Source organism: Pipra filicauda, unplaced genomic scaffold (assembly GCF_003945595.2).
Source record: "Pipra filicauda isolate LSUMZ 115617 unplaced genomic scaffold, ASM394559v2 scaffold238_size1193820_pilon, whole genome shotgun sequence".
Classification (NCBI taxonomy): Eukaryota; Metazoa; Chordata; class Aves; order Passeriformes; family Pipridae; genus Pipra; species Pipra filicauda.
Genome location: NW_024104352.1, coordinates 124,912 through 141,609, shown reverse-complemented (window position 1 = coordinate 141,609; position 16,698 = coordinate 124,912). Strand labels below are relative to the sequence as shown.

Genomic DNA, 16,698 nt, shown 5'->3' with positions numbered 1-16,698 from the left:
TCCATACACATTTGGGCAATTGCAAATCTTGTGCCTGGTCTCTCTCCTTTCTCCTGTTGCCTGTCTGCCCTGCTCCAGGATTTCAGTGAAATGCTCATCCCATTTCCTTGTGCCACACTAGGGTGTATGTTTTAGCCCTCATGGAGAGCAGAGACCCAAGAGCTGAGTGTGTAGGGAATGCTTCCGGAACCCAGACCATTTCACTTCTAGAAACTCAGAATTATGGGAAATTTGGGCTAGAAGGAGCTCAAGAGTTGCCTCTATCCTAGTGAATCTTCCTGGCCAGGGCAGACTACACCAATGCTGCCTCCACATCCAGTACAAATTTCCCTTCACATCTCGCCTGAACCCACTACTTATGTCTTCCTGGATCTAAGGACACTATGGACACCTGTGGACACTGCAGTCTGTTTAGTCTCCCTACATCTGTTTTGCTTACATATATGGCTTCTAAGTCCCTCCACAAAACCCACATTTTTTGCCGGTGGACTCTTCCATTTCCCAGAGATCCAGCAAGCTCCAGTGACCGGAAGCTGGAACGTGACCTATTCAGATTAGAAGCAGGGCTTAAATTCAAACAACACAGGTAGTTTAACAACTGTGACAATTTACCACAGGCTGTGCTGGCATCAGTGATGGGCAGTTTAAAATTAGGATACCGGAAATTTTTAAACCATCGCTGTGTTTCAAAAAGGAATTAATCCAGAAGCATCCTCTACTTAGTGTTTACCCTGTGCTATATTATCCTATAATTGGTTGTTAGGTCAGGATTGCAACCTGGCAGGTTCCTCTTCCTTGCCTAATTAGTGCTTCTTCCTCATTGCTCAGTGAAGGACTTGTTATTTTCCCCCTACAAAATCTCCTTCTCCTGTGCACACTCCCTCACAACACAAACTTATACCCTCTTCCCCCGACAGTGATCCAGCCCTTCACATGCAGAAGAGCTGCTGTTGGCTCAAACTGACACGAAGCTTCTAAATAACGAGCTGTTCAGTCTGACGGGCTCGAGGCAAAGTGTTCCAAACCTGGCAGCCCAGCCAATTCACCACTCAGACACTGCACATTTCCCTCCTGCCTGATTGGCAGCCCTGCAGTGACATGAGTCATTTGCCTTCCCCTCCTCTTAAACCCTGGACTTTCCTGGGGCCAAGCCAACACATGGCACTGCACAGAGGTGTGCCACGTGAAGACCTGGCTCCTGCTGTGACAAATCCTCCTCTATGGCACAACGGGTCTGCTGTGCCTTACCCCAGCCCTGGCACCTGGCTTACATAGGGTGTAAGCTCCTCATAGCAAGAGCCCTGTCTGTCTTCAGCTGCATGAAGTGCCTGTAAATCCACGGGGCGAGAGCCAAAACACCGCATCACCCTAGTCATACTGCAAATCTCTTATCTCTCTAGCACCCTGAGCTAGGCTCAGCCAACTGCATCCTGTGTCTTGGCCTTGAAAACATGGCTCATTTCTCATCCCAGCCAATGGTCCTGCTCTTGCAAAATCTGGTATCAAGGCCAGCAGAACCTGGCTCCTCATGTGAGACCACACATGAATATTGTACCAGGTCCTAGACAGAGCAGTACCAGAAACACTGGGCAACATCAAACTGGAATGGAAAGAGAGGCAAACTGGAAGGGTTTTGCAGAAACCCCAAATTAAACCAGAGTGAGATGTCTGCCACAATGCATTAGGGAAGATTAAAAGAGTTAATCTGCATGGCTTTGCTGAACAGCACAACTCGACAGCAATAGCCTGGATTCAGAGGAAGATAAGACACTGCACCCTGGTACAGGGAACTGGCATTAGAGGTAATGAGGTGACACAAGTTTGGACAACGAGAGCTATTTGAGTAATTAGGAATAGGATGCAGTAGCTGGCTCACCTATATCTAGACACAAATTTGTACAGCAGGGGAAGAAGCTTGGCCTTCCCTTGCTTCTTCCAGAGCAAACAGAGCAAGCGTTTGCTGGGACTGCCTTGCCCTAGGCACCACTGTATGTCCCACAGTGTTTTGCAAGGACATTATTTACCCCGGGTAGGATACAGAGGTCTTTGCAGATTCCTCCTTAGGATTGCTTGAGGCTCTATGTGGTGAGGCACTACAGGATACATGGGTTGTTGCATTAAAGCTGGCAACACGGGCAACAAGGAGTGCAGATCCCAGAGCACACAGCACTTCAGCTCCTCAGAGGACCATACTTCTTCCAACAGCACAAAGTGGCTTACCCAAACAGCCCAAAGCTTGCCCTCAGGAGTGGGGGAATCTTATCAGATCAGCCTGTAATTTCCTCTGCTTCCACAGCACAAGCAAGTATGCAAAGAAGTAAGATGACATTTGGCTTCTTGCAGAGAACAGGAGATAATTTAACGAGATTAAAGGACAGCCTCCTCTCCCACAGAAACTATCTCTGCATGGCTGGGCAGTAACCTGGCCCTGCTGGAATGATGCTGCTCGAGCGCCTCTCTGTGGATATGAGCTCCTCTTCCTCCCTCTCACAGCCTTCTTAATCCATCAAATGATTTTTAACTTTATTTTACTTTTTTAAAATACAGAGCCAAATGGCTCCTATTATACCCAGGCAGTACCTCTGAGTTCACTGAACTTGGCACTGAGCTAGGAGTTGGCCAAGCCAGAACTCTTACAGTTTCATCATTTGATGGTTATATATATATATATGATACCTCTCAAGGCCTTTCTATAGTTTCCAGCAGCAGAATAGCTCAAATTGGAACAGACCTACAGTTGCCTAAGGCTCACGGAGTGACCAGGAATGAAAGCATAGCTGGCAAGGGCGTCATCTTTGAAATAAGTAATCAGGTACCTGTGTTTCTCTCCAGAACGTGCTGTGGAGCTCAGCACACAGTTCCATCACCAACACACATGTCAACACACTGATCATGCCAATTTCTCTGTATCCCTTCGAAGAAGCAGGAAACAAATGGTCCCCTGCTGAAATCATGAGTGAAAACAAAGGCTCTTCATCAGCCTCCTGCAGCTGCTTGTTGTTTTCCTTTCTCTGTGGAGCCTGCCAGCTCCTGGTTATCTTGGCCAAGCACATGATTAGAGTCTTAGAGCAAATTCTAACTGCAAACAAACAAGTACATCTTGAGATGAATACACACAAACTGGCGGATGTCTAACTGTTTGGCACATCCTGTCCTGCCTCTTCTGGTATTAGGCAGGCCCTGCTCCTCTACTGGATGGAAAGCAGATGGGGTAGGATTCAGGGTAAAGATCCCCAAGCCCTTTACATTTGCACAAATAGCAAGAACTAGACCCAGTGCTGTTCAAGGGGCCACGTATTAGTTGTGCTGGGTTTCTGCAGCATGGGAAGCAATGCAGGAATAGGAATTCCTGCCCCAAGTAATCCCCCATGCCTGGTTATGCCAGACAGTCCACTGTTTCTAAAAGTACCATAGAAACAAAATAACTAAGTTGTACAGCCACCACAACAAGAACAGAAGAAAGGATCAAGGGCTGTTCCTTGTTCACTTTCGGTGCTGAACCAGGTGGCTCAGTTTAAACTGGCATTGAAGGTTGGTTTGTGCTAACCTGCTTCACTTCTCACTGAAGCAGATGGCAAGTGCTCACACAACCCAGTATCAATATCTGTAACAATCAGATGAGCTGTGAAGCTGTAATCTGTGGCAGATGGAAAACGACAGCACAAAAGGTTTTACTACAGCCCTCAAAGGTAGCAAAGCCCTTCACAAAGGTAGCAAATAGGAAGGTTTAATTCAAATAGCTTGTCCTTCTCCAGAGCAAAGCCAGGCATCTGAGACTGTAAAACAAGGGGGATGCTTCTCCCTTTTCCTACCTCCCCAAAAGACTGGCTGATTTCATTTCCAGAGGATGAAATGAAATCTCTCATCAAAACTCAGCCGAAAACATGACAACTTGCTGTGAAAAACTGAAATGGGACCTTGCCATGGGAGCATCTACACAGCTCCATCTGTGCTGAATCCCTGGCAGCCTTCATTGGTGCTTTGCTGAACCTCTGTGGGAGGCACTAGAGTGAGACCTAGAAAAAAAACAACTCCCCCATGCACACAGATTGGAGTGGTTCCTGGCAGATTTGTCAGATTCCTTGTGGGTTATGCAGTTATCCTGGAAGCACAATCAGTTTGAGAAAGACTGGGGATTTCTCATGGGGTTTATGCTCAAGAAAGCATATGTTTGCTATGGTCGAGAATGGATGTTTTGAGTCATCTCATCTAAAGCCCTTCAGGTTCCAGAGGGCCCCTGACCACCTGAAGAGCAACAAAGATACCCAGTGCAAAACGCAGGTAGGCTCTCAGCTCCCAACTGAGTAACCACAGTTGAGATGCTGTCAGTCTCCCACAGGACTACAGACCTGAAAATATTGACAAGTGACAGACTGACCAGGGAGCCTGCATACCTTTTTGCCCCATCGGTCAAATATACAGGGCAAGCTATTAACTTAATACACTTCTGGAGTAAGAAACAAATGCATGGCATTGTCCTTGCCAGTTCTTTGTCCTGTATTGCCTGTAAGAGGGATGCTTCAGCTTTTTATGGCCTTTGACCATTGTGCTGGTCATGTTCCTGGCCTGTCTTTGGCTCAGCACAGCCCTGACTTCTCCGAACCCCTCAGCTTTCTGTCCTGCTCTTTAGTGACATTCTTGGCTCTAACACCAGTTTTATCCTGACCTTAACCCAGAGAGCTTGTCCACACATTTTCAGGCTGCAATTCCTAAGCAGTCTTATCCCCAAACTGCCTGCTTTGAAGTCAAAAGAAACAACTAGCCTGCAGAACAGCCTATGTCAGGCCTGTCACTTCAGACTCGGCTGTGTCACTGCTGCTTAGCACTGCTATGCTCTGGGGGATGACACCTTCATGGCCAATTTGCTGCCTGCTTTGAAATGACCAGGTTTCTTGTTAAGCACAGGGATGCTGCTGGCTGCCCATCTAGGTGGGAGCAGAAGATGAGACTTACTGGTGAGCCTCAGCAACACAAAGACAGAACAGAGTCTGATAAAATGCCAGTCCTATGAAGAGCAAGAGATTTTTACTGAAGAAAGGTTTTATTAAGGGCCATTGTTATCATAATAACATACCATATTGCTCTGATGCTCCAGGTCTCTGGGAGCGTGATGATTTGAATAGAGTATCTGTCAAAACATCAGTTCTGGATCAGAGGTTTACAGACTGTGATAGAGCAGAGCCTGCCCCTCAGGATGCAAGGCTGGCTACTGCTTCTTCTGTCCCTTCACTTTCTGTTTCTCCTTATCCATGGCAGCTGCTCGTGCCTTCAGACAACTCCAGTACTTAGGCTCTTCCAGTCCTAGCGGGCTCTGCTGCCTAATGAAGGGAGAGAAAGAGTGGTTAAAACAAAAATGTCCCTGACATTCCCCCAGTGCTCAGACAACTCCCCCAGGGGTGCCCGGGGCCCACTACAAATTAAGCAGTTCGACTTCTTGTGTCCAAAAAACCTCAATGATTCCCTCACAAGAATCAACGCTGAAGTTTACTGCTCTTGACAGCAATGACCTCTGAATTACTTGTTGCCTGTAACCTCTGTAGACATAGGTCTCACTGCAGCTGTATTTGCACTGCTCTGGCTTCGGGTCTCAGTTCCCAGGGAGTAAAATAACTCTTCAGTACCCAGGGAGCAAGATGTTCCTGGAGGTGGCATCTCCCCAGTTTTTCTAGTATAAGGCAGACAAGAATCTCCAGCTTTATGAGAAGGAGGGACAGAACTGGTGGCTGGTAACACAGGAGTAATTTTTCTGCACTTAATTAGCCAGACAACACTACAGGATTCACCCTGGAGACAAGGAATTAGGGAAGGCTACCAGGTTGTGCTGTAAGATCATACCTGCACCCACCTGTTACGTTTCAAATTGGAGAATTAAGGCATAGTGAAAAGAAGATAAAAAACATTGACACGGATCTGGCTCCAGGTTCCCAAAGCAGTAATTCAAGGCGAAGGACCCAAAAAAGAGATGTCACAGTGCCATCTAGTGACGGCATCCATGCAATGCATCAGCTAAACTGCGAACTCGGTCCGAGAGTGATGGTCTCAAATCGAAGAACCTCCAAGACAAACCTACTTAAACATCAAATAAACCCGGGAGTGGAGGGGAGAAGAGAGGTATAAGGAGACCCCAGCTCTGCCTGGCTGTGGGATCAAAAGGAAAATGCAGACACTTGAGGATCATAATCCATAACAAGCTCGCACGATCTGTGTTGCAGAAAAGCACATTAGAACCAGCAAGCTCTCTCCACCTGGAAAGACAAGCCTGTGCCAGGCATCCCGACTTACATTTGAAGCTGTAGTAGGAAGGAGAGAAGGAGAAGAGGAAAGGTTCTGGGAGGCTGTCAGGAATCCAGCTTCCTGAACATTAACCTCACGCAGACACAAATCTGTCACAGCATACAGAACAACCCAGAAGATCCAGGGTGAGACCTTGCACGAACCTCAGCAACACTAGGGGGTTTACAGTAATGCAGGTGCACTTACCTCTCAGGTAGAAGGAGAAACTTACCTATCACGCAAGAAAATGTTACATCTCTCAAACCATGGCAGGTTCTGCAAGGATTTGTGAGGCAAATCTGGTTCCTTTGGGAAAGCCTCCTTCAGTGGGTTGAAATCAAAAAGGAAGATGGTGCTGTGACTGGCTTTGCTCTGTGCCAATTCATTGTCTTGCTGCTGCTCATCTCCTAGACAGAAATGAGCACAGTGAGCTGCTGCATCAGAAGTCATCCAATAAGAACTATCAAGGATCAGGACACAGCTGAATGCACCCAGAGATCGTGTATCTATGACCACTCCAAGGTCATAGATACCCACCTCGAAGCAGCAAGCAGGAATTTACACTATCCACTGTGAACACTGGCTGCCAGGGGGATGCTACAGCATGAGAAGGTGGAGTACTGAAGCAGTAAAGAGTCTGTGATGTGTCAGTGTTCATCAAGGACACTGTGCCATCCCAGGAGAAGATCAGGACCTGAAACAGCAAACTGACACTTAGAAATAGATGTAAAAGAAGTGAAAAACATTTCCTGGAAAGGACATGGAATGATATTCAGAACTTTACATCCACAACTATGATGCTATTTTCTTTGCCTGCCCCATAGTCATATGGCCACAGCAGATCAAGAGCAGGTCATGCAGGGAACTTGAACTGAATTGCTGCACGTTGGGATTGGAAAAGGGCAACAGGGCACATTAGAAATGAACTAGATCCAGCCTTCTGCATGGCTGCTATGGTGAGTGGCTTTTAGTCCTTGTCTCCGCCTTTCTGAGGCCACTTGAAAGGTCTGGCTGGACTTATGTTTCTAACTTCCTCACCATGATGCCCCCTCATATTTGACCCTGATGCCTGAAGCTTCATGGCTGAACCCTCTCCTCTTTCAGTTGGACCCGTCCATGTGCAGAGGGCCTCGAGTGCCTCCCACCTCAGTGGTCAACTAGAGGGCACAGGTGCCAGGGAATACTGAGCAATGGAAGAGAAACCCTTTGACCATTGCCAGCTACATATAGACCTATAACTGGTGCAGGCAGTCTTCATGCTAAAAATAGCTGGAGGCTGGGAAAGGATGTGAGGGCAGAACCATATCTGATTGCCCTGTTCTTTATCTTCTAGGCACCCAGTTACAGTCATTACTGGAAACAAGATCGTACGTCAACTGGACATGTGTTCTCAGCCAGTTCTCAAGAGCTGGCAGTAATACTCACTGCACTGGGGAAGGCCAGGATGGGCACCACCGCACTGACAGTAAGATTTGGGTCTTCAGGCCTGTAAAAGAACAGGTTTATGTCGCTGTTCCATGTACCTGGCAGATACTGAGAGGCTGTGATAAAGACAGTGGCAGTTTGTGGCACACTGGCTGGCATGAAGTTCCAGCCAAGCCCTCTCCCTATACAGACAAAGCCTGTCTCCTTCTGCATAGGAACCCCTGAGGCCTATCCCTGTGCAAACCTGCCTAGGAACTACCTTGGAGTTACAAATCTCCTGCCTGCCGTGGAGGCATGGATCCAGAGTCTTCAGAGCAGCAGCTTCCCTTCTCCTCAAACCAAGGGGATAAGTGAACACAAAAATGATAGAAAGATGGCAACAAATATTTATTTTGACTTTTAGGGGGAAGTTACTCTGTTAAGGGCAAAAAAGAGAAGAAAAAATTCCCCTGGGTACCTGACAGAGACAGAAATAGTTCAACGCCAGCTCTGGAGCTGTGCTACAAGTACTTGTATTTTGGTGCACAGAAGAGCTGAAAAACACCTCTAATTCTGGCATAACCACTGAATTTTAGCACGAGCAAAACCACACTTGCTGATGACAGCAGCATGGCAGAGCCCTCTGGGTAAAAGCAGTAGAAAGTTCTCTACTCTACAGAAATCTGGGGCTCCCTGTTAGACCTGACCACTGTACCCAGGGCTTCTTTGGCTGGAGTGAGGTCTATCAGAGTCCACCTCACCTGTCTGCCAGGAGTGTGATGCTGGACTTCCCGGCCTGGGGTGCTTTCACCAAATAGTAAGAGCTGTCTGTACATAGCACGAGAAGCTGCACAATGGGACAGACAGGATCTGTACCAGGACAAGGTGTGTCATCACTGGCAGCTGCAGAACTCCGCAGAAAGTGGATACTACGGATGAAACGTTCCTCTAGAATGGCAGTTACAGACAGTGGGAATCCTGAGGAAGAAAAAGGAACTGGCAATTTATCCAAGGAAAGCTTAGCTTGGACTGTGGCCTGCTCAGAGGAAGCAGCCACCAGAACAAGCTTGATGGCAGAAGAAGATTCTTCCACCAGGAGAAACCCTGCATCATGGTAGGATGACACTGGCACTGATGGCAGCCTGAACTGTGATGCCACAACAGTCTCAAAGATGACCTGAGAGTGCAGTGGCAAAGCAGTGACTGACACTGTCTCCCAGCCTCAGCGCAAGACCATTTTCAGTCCTCCCTGCAGCAGTTCCAGCCCCTGCAGTGCCGTGGATGGGAATGGCTCTGCAAGGGCAAGGGAAATCACACTGTGCTGGTGACTTCTGGCCAAGCATCTGATGGACTACTGAATCCAAACTATTTACAGATTTGCTTGTGAACTCACTACCAGCCACTTGTTCATACTAAGCCAGAGCCTCAGGCTCCTAGGGAAGGGAGTAATTTATCCACAGTGATCCCAATACACAGTCCCAAAGGGCAAGCTCACCTAGGTGTTTATCCCAAATAGTTATTATTGCATCTTCACCTGCCAGTGCCAGGTACCTGGAGCAGGAACTGACAGCCGAGCATGCAATCGGAGCTGCACAAGGCCACACAACATCAGGTTTCAGATCAGAATCTAAACAGAATGACACGGAGAGACACAACTGTAAGAAGGTGCAGAGCATTCTCTCTCATGGTACTAGCATCCATTTTCCCAATAAAACATGCACCATTCTGCAGTCTCCTGCCAGAGTGTCTTCACTAAAAAGACTGTCAGCCTGTGCAACACAGAGCCCCACAATCCCAATGCCAGTCTAACCCAGAAGATATGAGTCAGCTCTCCTCCCAATTCCTCATTTCCCTGAATCACAAAGACCTGGCAGAATAACAGCCACTGGCCACAGAATACTCCTACTCCCCACAGAGTGCTCTGCTAGAGAAAGCAAGACTTTCTTACCCACTTGCTCATTGAGTGGATGATTAAGTAAGTACAAGCAGAAATTGTGGTTTCCACCCCAGTGCACACCAATGCCAGCTGGAACATCTGGTACAGAGAAGAGGACAACAAAAAGAGAAGGACACTTGAGACAAAGAAAGGAACAATCCAAGACAAAAAACATCATTAAAAAGCTCTCATTAGAGCATTCATGGTTTCCCTGATGGAAAATCTGCTCATACAGAAACTAAACCAGATAACCTCTCCCTTTGTTATTTTTATCTTGCCTACGTGCCTCCAGTTTTTGGGTGTTTTTTGGGGGTAGTAGAGTTGTGGGCTTTTTTTTAAACTATGGAGATAAGTTTTTTTTACTCCATGCTGGTAACTGACTAACAAGTCTTAAGGCTGACAGTTTTATCCAGGCTTATGTCCTTGGAGGTGGAATTTATAGAGTGAACCCAAGCCAGAACCACTGAGCTCTAAGTGGAGTTCAACATCATGCAAACAATGTACTTCATAGATTAACAGCTTTTTCCCATTTGGATTACCTGGTTGTACTTCCATATCAGGTCCCACCTGTAGGACCTGGTTAGGCAGAAGGAAATGAAAGGTAGCATGTCTGAAAAAAAGGAACAAATATATGTAAAAGAAAGGCTTTTATAAGAGCACAGTACTGTGACAAGACCTGAAATGTCTGCAGCCCCCTGCCATGAAGCCTTGGGATGAAGGAGGCAAAGACAGAGGCTTCCATCTACACTTGCTGAGTGCCCTGTGTTGATGACTCATGGACTGAAATCCTGGTTGGTGCTCCCACTCACCTGGGGACCTCCTCCTTGATCACACCCTCAGCCTCCAGATACTCCCGGTATGTGCTACGGAAGATTGTTTCCTGCAGCTCCCACTGGAAATCCTTGATCAGGTGATTGTACCCCAAGCCAAGCATACTGCCATCATCCACTTCCTTCAAGGCATCCAATGGGCTTTCAAAACTACTGCCTGGATTGAGAACACAAAGGGAAAAGGCATGACCCTGGAGGAGCAGACAGCATGGAGGCATTTTGACTTTGGGGTGGCATTGTCTTGAAGCAGGACACTGCAACTGCTGTGGGAATTTCCATATCACTAGTCCATTTTCCAGTATTTGAAGGCAGGGACTAGGGCAAGACTTCTGAGGACCCTGCTCACCTTGCCTTTCTGTGGCATTCTCCCAGCATAAAGTCTGTTCCCTCCACATCCTCAGTATTTTCCTATAAATCCAGAGTGATGAACTAGGGGTGCTGTCAGGGTCCAGGAAGCAACCTCCTCCCTCTCCAATGACACTGAAGCCAAGGGTATATGACACCCACTTTGAGACACACTGAAATATTTTGTGCTGACAAGGATGACACGCGAGATGGCCCAGTAGGAAACAACTCCCAGTACAGGATTACATGTAACTAGAAAGACAAGTCAGGAAGGGACCATGGAGCATGTTACTGAAACTTTCTGACCTGTTCTATATTTATAAGGGCCATGATTCTTTTGCCACCTGAAACAGGCTGCAGGTTGCACACAGAGAATGAGTTCTGACCTGTAATGGGTTTGGGTGGCTTCACTGTCAGCAGCAGCACTGGGAGATCCAGCTTTGGACCATCTTGGTTTGCAGACACTGGAAAGTCCTGCAACGGGAAAGTGTTGAAAACTGCATTGTGCACTACACTGATGAGTTTTCAGCTGTTCATGGGAATCAAAAGCTTCCTAAAGAATGTGTATGCAAAGGTTGGCTGGCACTGTTAGGAGATACTGGGTTTAGGCTCATTCTTCAGGCCAAAACACAGAAGCGTCGCTCCTTTCTCAACAACAGGGGACAACATTACAAAGGATGTCCTGTACAGACTCCTGGTTTTGTGCCATCTCTGAATTATTCTTGTTGCAGCACAGGCCTGTGTGAGTCACAGCAGTGCTCAGAAAATACAGGGGGGAAAAAAAGAAAGAAAAAAAAGGAAAATAAGCAGGACTAAAGGTTGAGGGGTGCTAATGAAGACAAGAACCAGATTTTACTTCATAGAACCCAGGACTGGAAAAGGTGACTTATATGCTTAGCTGGAAATAGAAAATTGTAACAGGGGACCAGTACTGGCATGTGCCCACCATCACCACCCCACACATATTTAGACCTGGCTAAACAGAAAAGGTGTGCCTAAATAATCAACCATGTCTGAGAAGGAAGAGGCAGGAACTTGGGTAGTTTACATGGAATCAACAAAGAGGGACTCCCTAGGTGTTTGCTTTTGGCTCAGCTAAGTTAAGGGGTATGTTTGTCCTAAAGGCAGGGCTGAGAAGCAGCTCCCTCTTAAACGTCCAGGAAAGTCTTTGCCAAAGGAAGAGGAAACAGTTAGGAGGCAGGTATCACAGAGGGTTAGCTGGAGGTGCTGGTCAGGACATGCCTGTGTGTTGAGAGGTGAAATCTAGCAGGGTGAAAGTGATAGAGGGGTGATTATGCCCTGACTCAGCATTTAAAATTCCCCATAACAGCTCAGGATAGTCACTGAGGGCACTTACCATCTCTGCAGAACTGTCTTCATGCAGTTCCTGAGTTTCCTGCCCAAGAACCAGAGGTGACAGTGGTTAGTGCACACAGACAGAGACTGTCTCCTGCTCAGGTGGGTGAGGCTGTTACCCACCAGGCTCCTCATGTTAGGTAGTCTAAAACACAAACCCTGTCTCAGGGCCAGACTCCCCCAGGGAGGCATCCTGCCTGATTCCCACTCCACCTTCCCCCAGTAACATAAGAGAGAAGCCCTGTGGGAATACCCTTACACAGGCCCCTCTCAAATGGGGCAATACTGCTAGAAAATCAGCTGCCAGTTTCAGGGAGGGGCAGCAGGAACACTAACCCTGGGACCAAGGGAATCTCGTTGGAAAGCCTGTCTTGGGAGAGTAAACATGGCCCAATAACACAAAGGCCTTATGAAATGTGGGATGGGCAGCTGTAGTAGTTGTAGAGACACACACACCATCCCCTTGGGCCAACAGACTTGTTCAGCCTGTATCTTGCTGTCACTGTCTGCAGCAGCAAGGCTTGGGGAAAGACCTGTGGGCAAAAGGCTGTAAGGAAAAATAGCACAGTGGGAGATGGAACTGTTTTGTACCACAGATGTACGGCTTGGCCTCCTCTCACTGCAAGCCAGCCCTGCTGCAGCTTCTGAGTTCTCTTCCATCTCCCTCAGCCAGGAATCCTTAGGCAATTGGTAGATCTCCAGCCAAGCTTTTGTGCTGTCTGCATTGGGAAACCATGTTGAGCAATTAGAAATGAGGAGAAAAGGTCTTTCAAGCAAGCAGCCTCTGTTATCATGTATTTTTTGAATATAAAATCTCTGAACTCCATGCAGTCCACCTCTCCTCCCACTGAAGGCCTGACATGCTGGACTGAAACTCATATCTCAGCCTCCAGCTCTAGTCCTTGAGGTCCCATACCCACCAAAGAAATTCCATGAAGCTACTCGGTCAAGAATTTGACCTGTAGCCTCTGAGTAGCAGAGTAGAAAGTAGAAAGTGAGACGTGGTCTCACATTAGTTCTCTGTGGATGCTACATATCTCATACTCAGTATGTGTCCAGGCAGATTCCACCAAACGTGGGTCCAGAAAACCTGTCTGCAGTGGATTCACTAAGACAACTGCCATGAAACAGAAGAATGTTGTAGCAAGGAGTTTCTTGTCAAGTTTCTAGAAATTCTCTATGCTGTCTGACTTTTGTCTACAGAGAAAATTCTTCGGTCTACCTATTCCCAGTGTAAAAGTGAGCCATGGCAAAACAGAGGAAAAACTGAGTTTGAGACTCCTGGAGAGGAGGGGGAAATCTGCTTTCACTGAGCTTTCTGGGAGCTGGGAACTGCACTGACTGGTTCCAGACAGCTCACTTTTAGGATCAGTCCTGGTCCCCATCAAGCCTTTTAGAGAGGACAAGGAGTGGTAGGAGCAGCTCTCTAAGCTGGAGGAGGGACTGGGAGGGTTATAACAGGATCCCTGTGTACCCAGAACATTTGCAGCATTTTAAAAGCATTGCTGCTGGCCCTTCTGCTGTGTGACAGAGCACAGCAGTTGTCACCCAACACACCATGTTTCTGCACTTGCCTTGCAGCAGGACTCCTGCGTAATCACCGCCCAGGGACAGCACCACCTCCACACAAGTGCTTCTCTTGCTGATATCCCCCTGCCAAAGGAAAACAGGCTGGCATCAAAGCAGGATCACTGATTCAGAGAACTCTGTGGCCTTACGCAGCTTTCAACAGGCTGAAGGCCAGGCAGATTGTTGGAAGAATGGGAATAAATATTGGGCAGCACTCCTGGAGTGCTGCTGCCCGTGGCAGAAATTCCTGATGGCAATTAGTACTCCTCATGATTGATTACTTACCAGCCTGTGCCCAGGGTCTATGGAATTAACTCAGTACTTACCACTTCATTTAGGGCTTTAATGAGCAGGAAGCTTTCCTTATGAAAGCAGAAGAGCCAGACAAGCCCTGGAATAGAAATACAGAAGTAGCAGGAGGAGGAGGAGAAAAGTGAACAGATGGTAGCCATGGTTTTGGGAGATGGTTGTTACAACATGTGCAGTAGAGTGAACAGGACTACATTTTTTTCCTGGGCTCAAGGAACAATATCCCACTGTTTCCAGCACTAAACTTTTGCTGGCTTCCTTATGCCATCACCAGCAAACATTTGATTGTGCATGGAGATGGTTAAGCCAGTTTGAAAAGTATCTCCACCAGAACTGATAGGTTTCAGTTGAACCAACAAACTAATCTCTTTCCCACAGGGAAATCACAGGTGCAGAAACAGTCGTGGGCAGGAGGTCATACCAAGCAGTGGCTCTTTCTGTCCAGTCCAAGGTGTTCCTAAAATTTGCTGTGCTTAACCCTCAGCTCTGCACCTGCCTCTCCTGCTCCAGAGAGGACATCAAACCCACACCCTGTGCTAATCACAAGGCCCTAGGGCCACTCTGTCACCCTACAACCTGATAGGTATCTAACGCCCTCTTTGCAGGGCTTTCTAGGAAACCTGTCAGCCACCCTAATGTTCCTCCTGATTTAGCACTCTTCCATAATGCAGCTGCCTATTCAGCTCCAGAGCACAGTTATCCCTGGCTAGGGCAAGGAAATCCATGTCACACTAACCCATTTCATCCACAGCAAGCAGGACATGGCTCTCATTCCCCAAATCCGAGGCATGGAGGGCACAGATCTCTGTCTTGACTGCATCCCAAGCACAGATTTCCTTACAGTCACATGTGCTGAAGGCAGCCAGACCCACAGACACACCAACAAAGATGTATTTTCCAGACACTGCAAGGCAATTGGCTCTTCCAGTCACCTACCAAGAAAGGGAAAACATGAGTGTAGTACCTGACTGCCTTCCCAGAGGAAGATACATCAGCCATGCTAACGATATACTCACAGCCTTTCACCAACAGAAAATGATGATTTATTCCACAAGGGAAAAATTTTGACATGTGCTTTCACGAGAAGAGCAGGGGAGCATCAGAGAGCAGGCTCTCATCTCTGTTACAGAGATTGTTTTGTGTTGGGAATGAGAAAGTTTGTTCCCACCTTTCCCCTTCCCATAAACAGGAGGGGCTTTAAAGGCCAAGAGCTCAGGAGCACTCAGCCTTCCCACTGCTAACACAGAGCTGTGCTGAACCCCTCCAGGCAGCTGCAGCACACAAGTGTATCCTCCTGGATTCTCTACATAATGATGGAGAAGGCAGCACTGCCCTTCTGCTCACAGTGCTCCCATTGGAGTATTCACCACAGCACAGAGCTGAGCTTGCCCATTTATGTGCTACTGGCTAATTACCTTCTCCTCAGGAGACAAGGGTGGAGCCAGCCTGGGAAGCACAAGGTGAATTTAGTGGTTAATATCGGCTTCTCTCTTTTCAGAGAGGTGTGATAGACGAGTGGGAAGCAGAACCTGCCAGACAAGCTTAGAAGCTGCAGGCTTTTAAAGTGAACTAGTGAGATGGTGGGAGATCCTGAGGAAAGTCATGAACAGAAGAATGTAAAATCAACTGAAGGGATATTCTTTAGGAAAGCTGCTACAGTGGTTAATGCTGTCTCTGGTGTGGGGGGCTCTGTACCTGGAATTCAGCTGTAGGAGAGCATTTTGTGGGCTGGACCTTCCGTTTTTGTGCTTCTCGGAGCATCTCCCTTCTCTCAATGATTTCCATAGCACTCTCAAAGACCTGCATCACCACTTTGTTGATCATCCTGAAGGGCTGAGGCAACGCATCGCGCTTCCGATCAGGATCCTGCAGGAAGAAATCTTCCTCATCATCCTTCGGCCAGTCCTTTTCAGATGGTGGGGGAATCTCCAGGGGATGCCTCCGGATATTCGCAGCCATGGCTCTGCCCTTCCAGGTGCAAAGCACACCACAGATGCAGGAATCACCCTGGGTGCAGAAGAATGAAGAGTCCTGCAATATCTACTTTAATGAGGTAATGGGGGAAAAGATGATTAATAATCTCTAAGGGGGAGTTCCTTTCAGTACTGGTAGCCAGAGCAACCCTGTTCTGTACAGCTCGTTTCTGCTCGTATCCCCTCTGTTACCCAGGGGTTTTGTCCTGCTCTGGGAATATCAGTCACACGGGAATCTGCAGGCTGCCTGTGGGGAAAAGGGAGCCTAAAAAACTTCGGCACGAGTTTGTATAAAAATGATGACAAAGCTTCAAAAATATTAGCTTGAATTAATAGACTTATTCGGCCTGGGAAAAAAAACCCCCGACAATTAACTTGGAAGAGCAGGTGTTTCCACTGGAAGTTATAAACTTCATTTCCAAGCCACTGGATGCTTCATAAGCTTCACCCCCACCGCCGTCACCGCACACATCGGCCTGACCTCGGAGTGGGGCCGGAGGCCGAGGGTCCGGGACGTGCTCCTCCAGCTTTCCCGGCGGGACTCGCCGCAGGAGCCGCCGGCGGCTCCCGGGCGGGGGAAGCCTTTAGAGGTGACACCGTCGCGGCCCCGCTGTTGACGGTCGCCGTGGTAACGGCGCGTCGCTGCCGTGGCCCGGCCGGGAACGCGGCCCCGCAGCTCCCGCGTTCCCCTGGGGGGGCGGGG

General features: G+C 47.9%; 1 protein-coding gene across 1 annotated transcript; it reads right to left on the bottom strand.

Annotated features, from left to right (window-relative positions):
- Nucleotides 1–5,020: 5,020 nt before the first annotated feature.
- Nucleotides 5,021–16,599, bottom strand: WDR93 (WD repeat domain 93). The gene is made up of 17 exons (XM_027746172.2): nucleotides 16,477–16,599; nucleotides 15,718–16,029; nucleotides 14,759–14,954; nucleotides 14,040–14,104; nucleotides 13,719–13,797; nucleotides 12,736–12,863; nucleotides 12,146–12,184; nucleotides 11,175–11,262; nucleotides 10,423–10,600; nucleotides 10,153–10,223; nucleotides 9,626–9,712; nucleotides 9,173–9,304; nucleotides 8,439–8,655; nucleotides 7,699–7,759; nucleotides 6,811–6,967; nucleotides 6,506–6,680; nucleotides 5,021–5,318 (listed from the first exon to the last, which is right to left on the bottom strand). Exons 2-17 carry the CDS (start codon nucleotides 15,979–15,981, stop codon nucleotides 5,207–5,209), a joined length of 2,049 nt encoding a protein of 682 aa, XP_027601973.1. The 5' UTR covers nucleotides 15,982–16,029; nucleotides 16,477–16,599; the 3' UTR covers nucleotides 5,021–5,206.
- Between the last annotated feature and the right edge of the window lie 99 nt (nucleotides 16,600–16,698).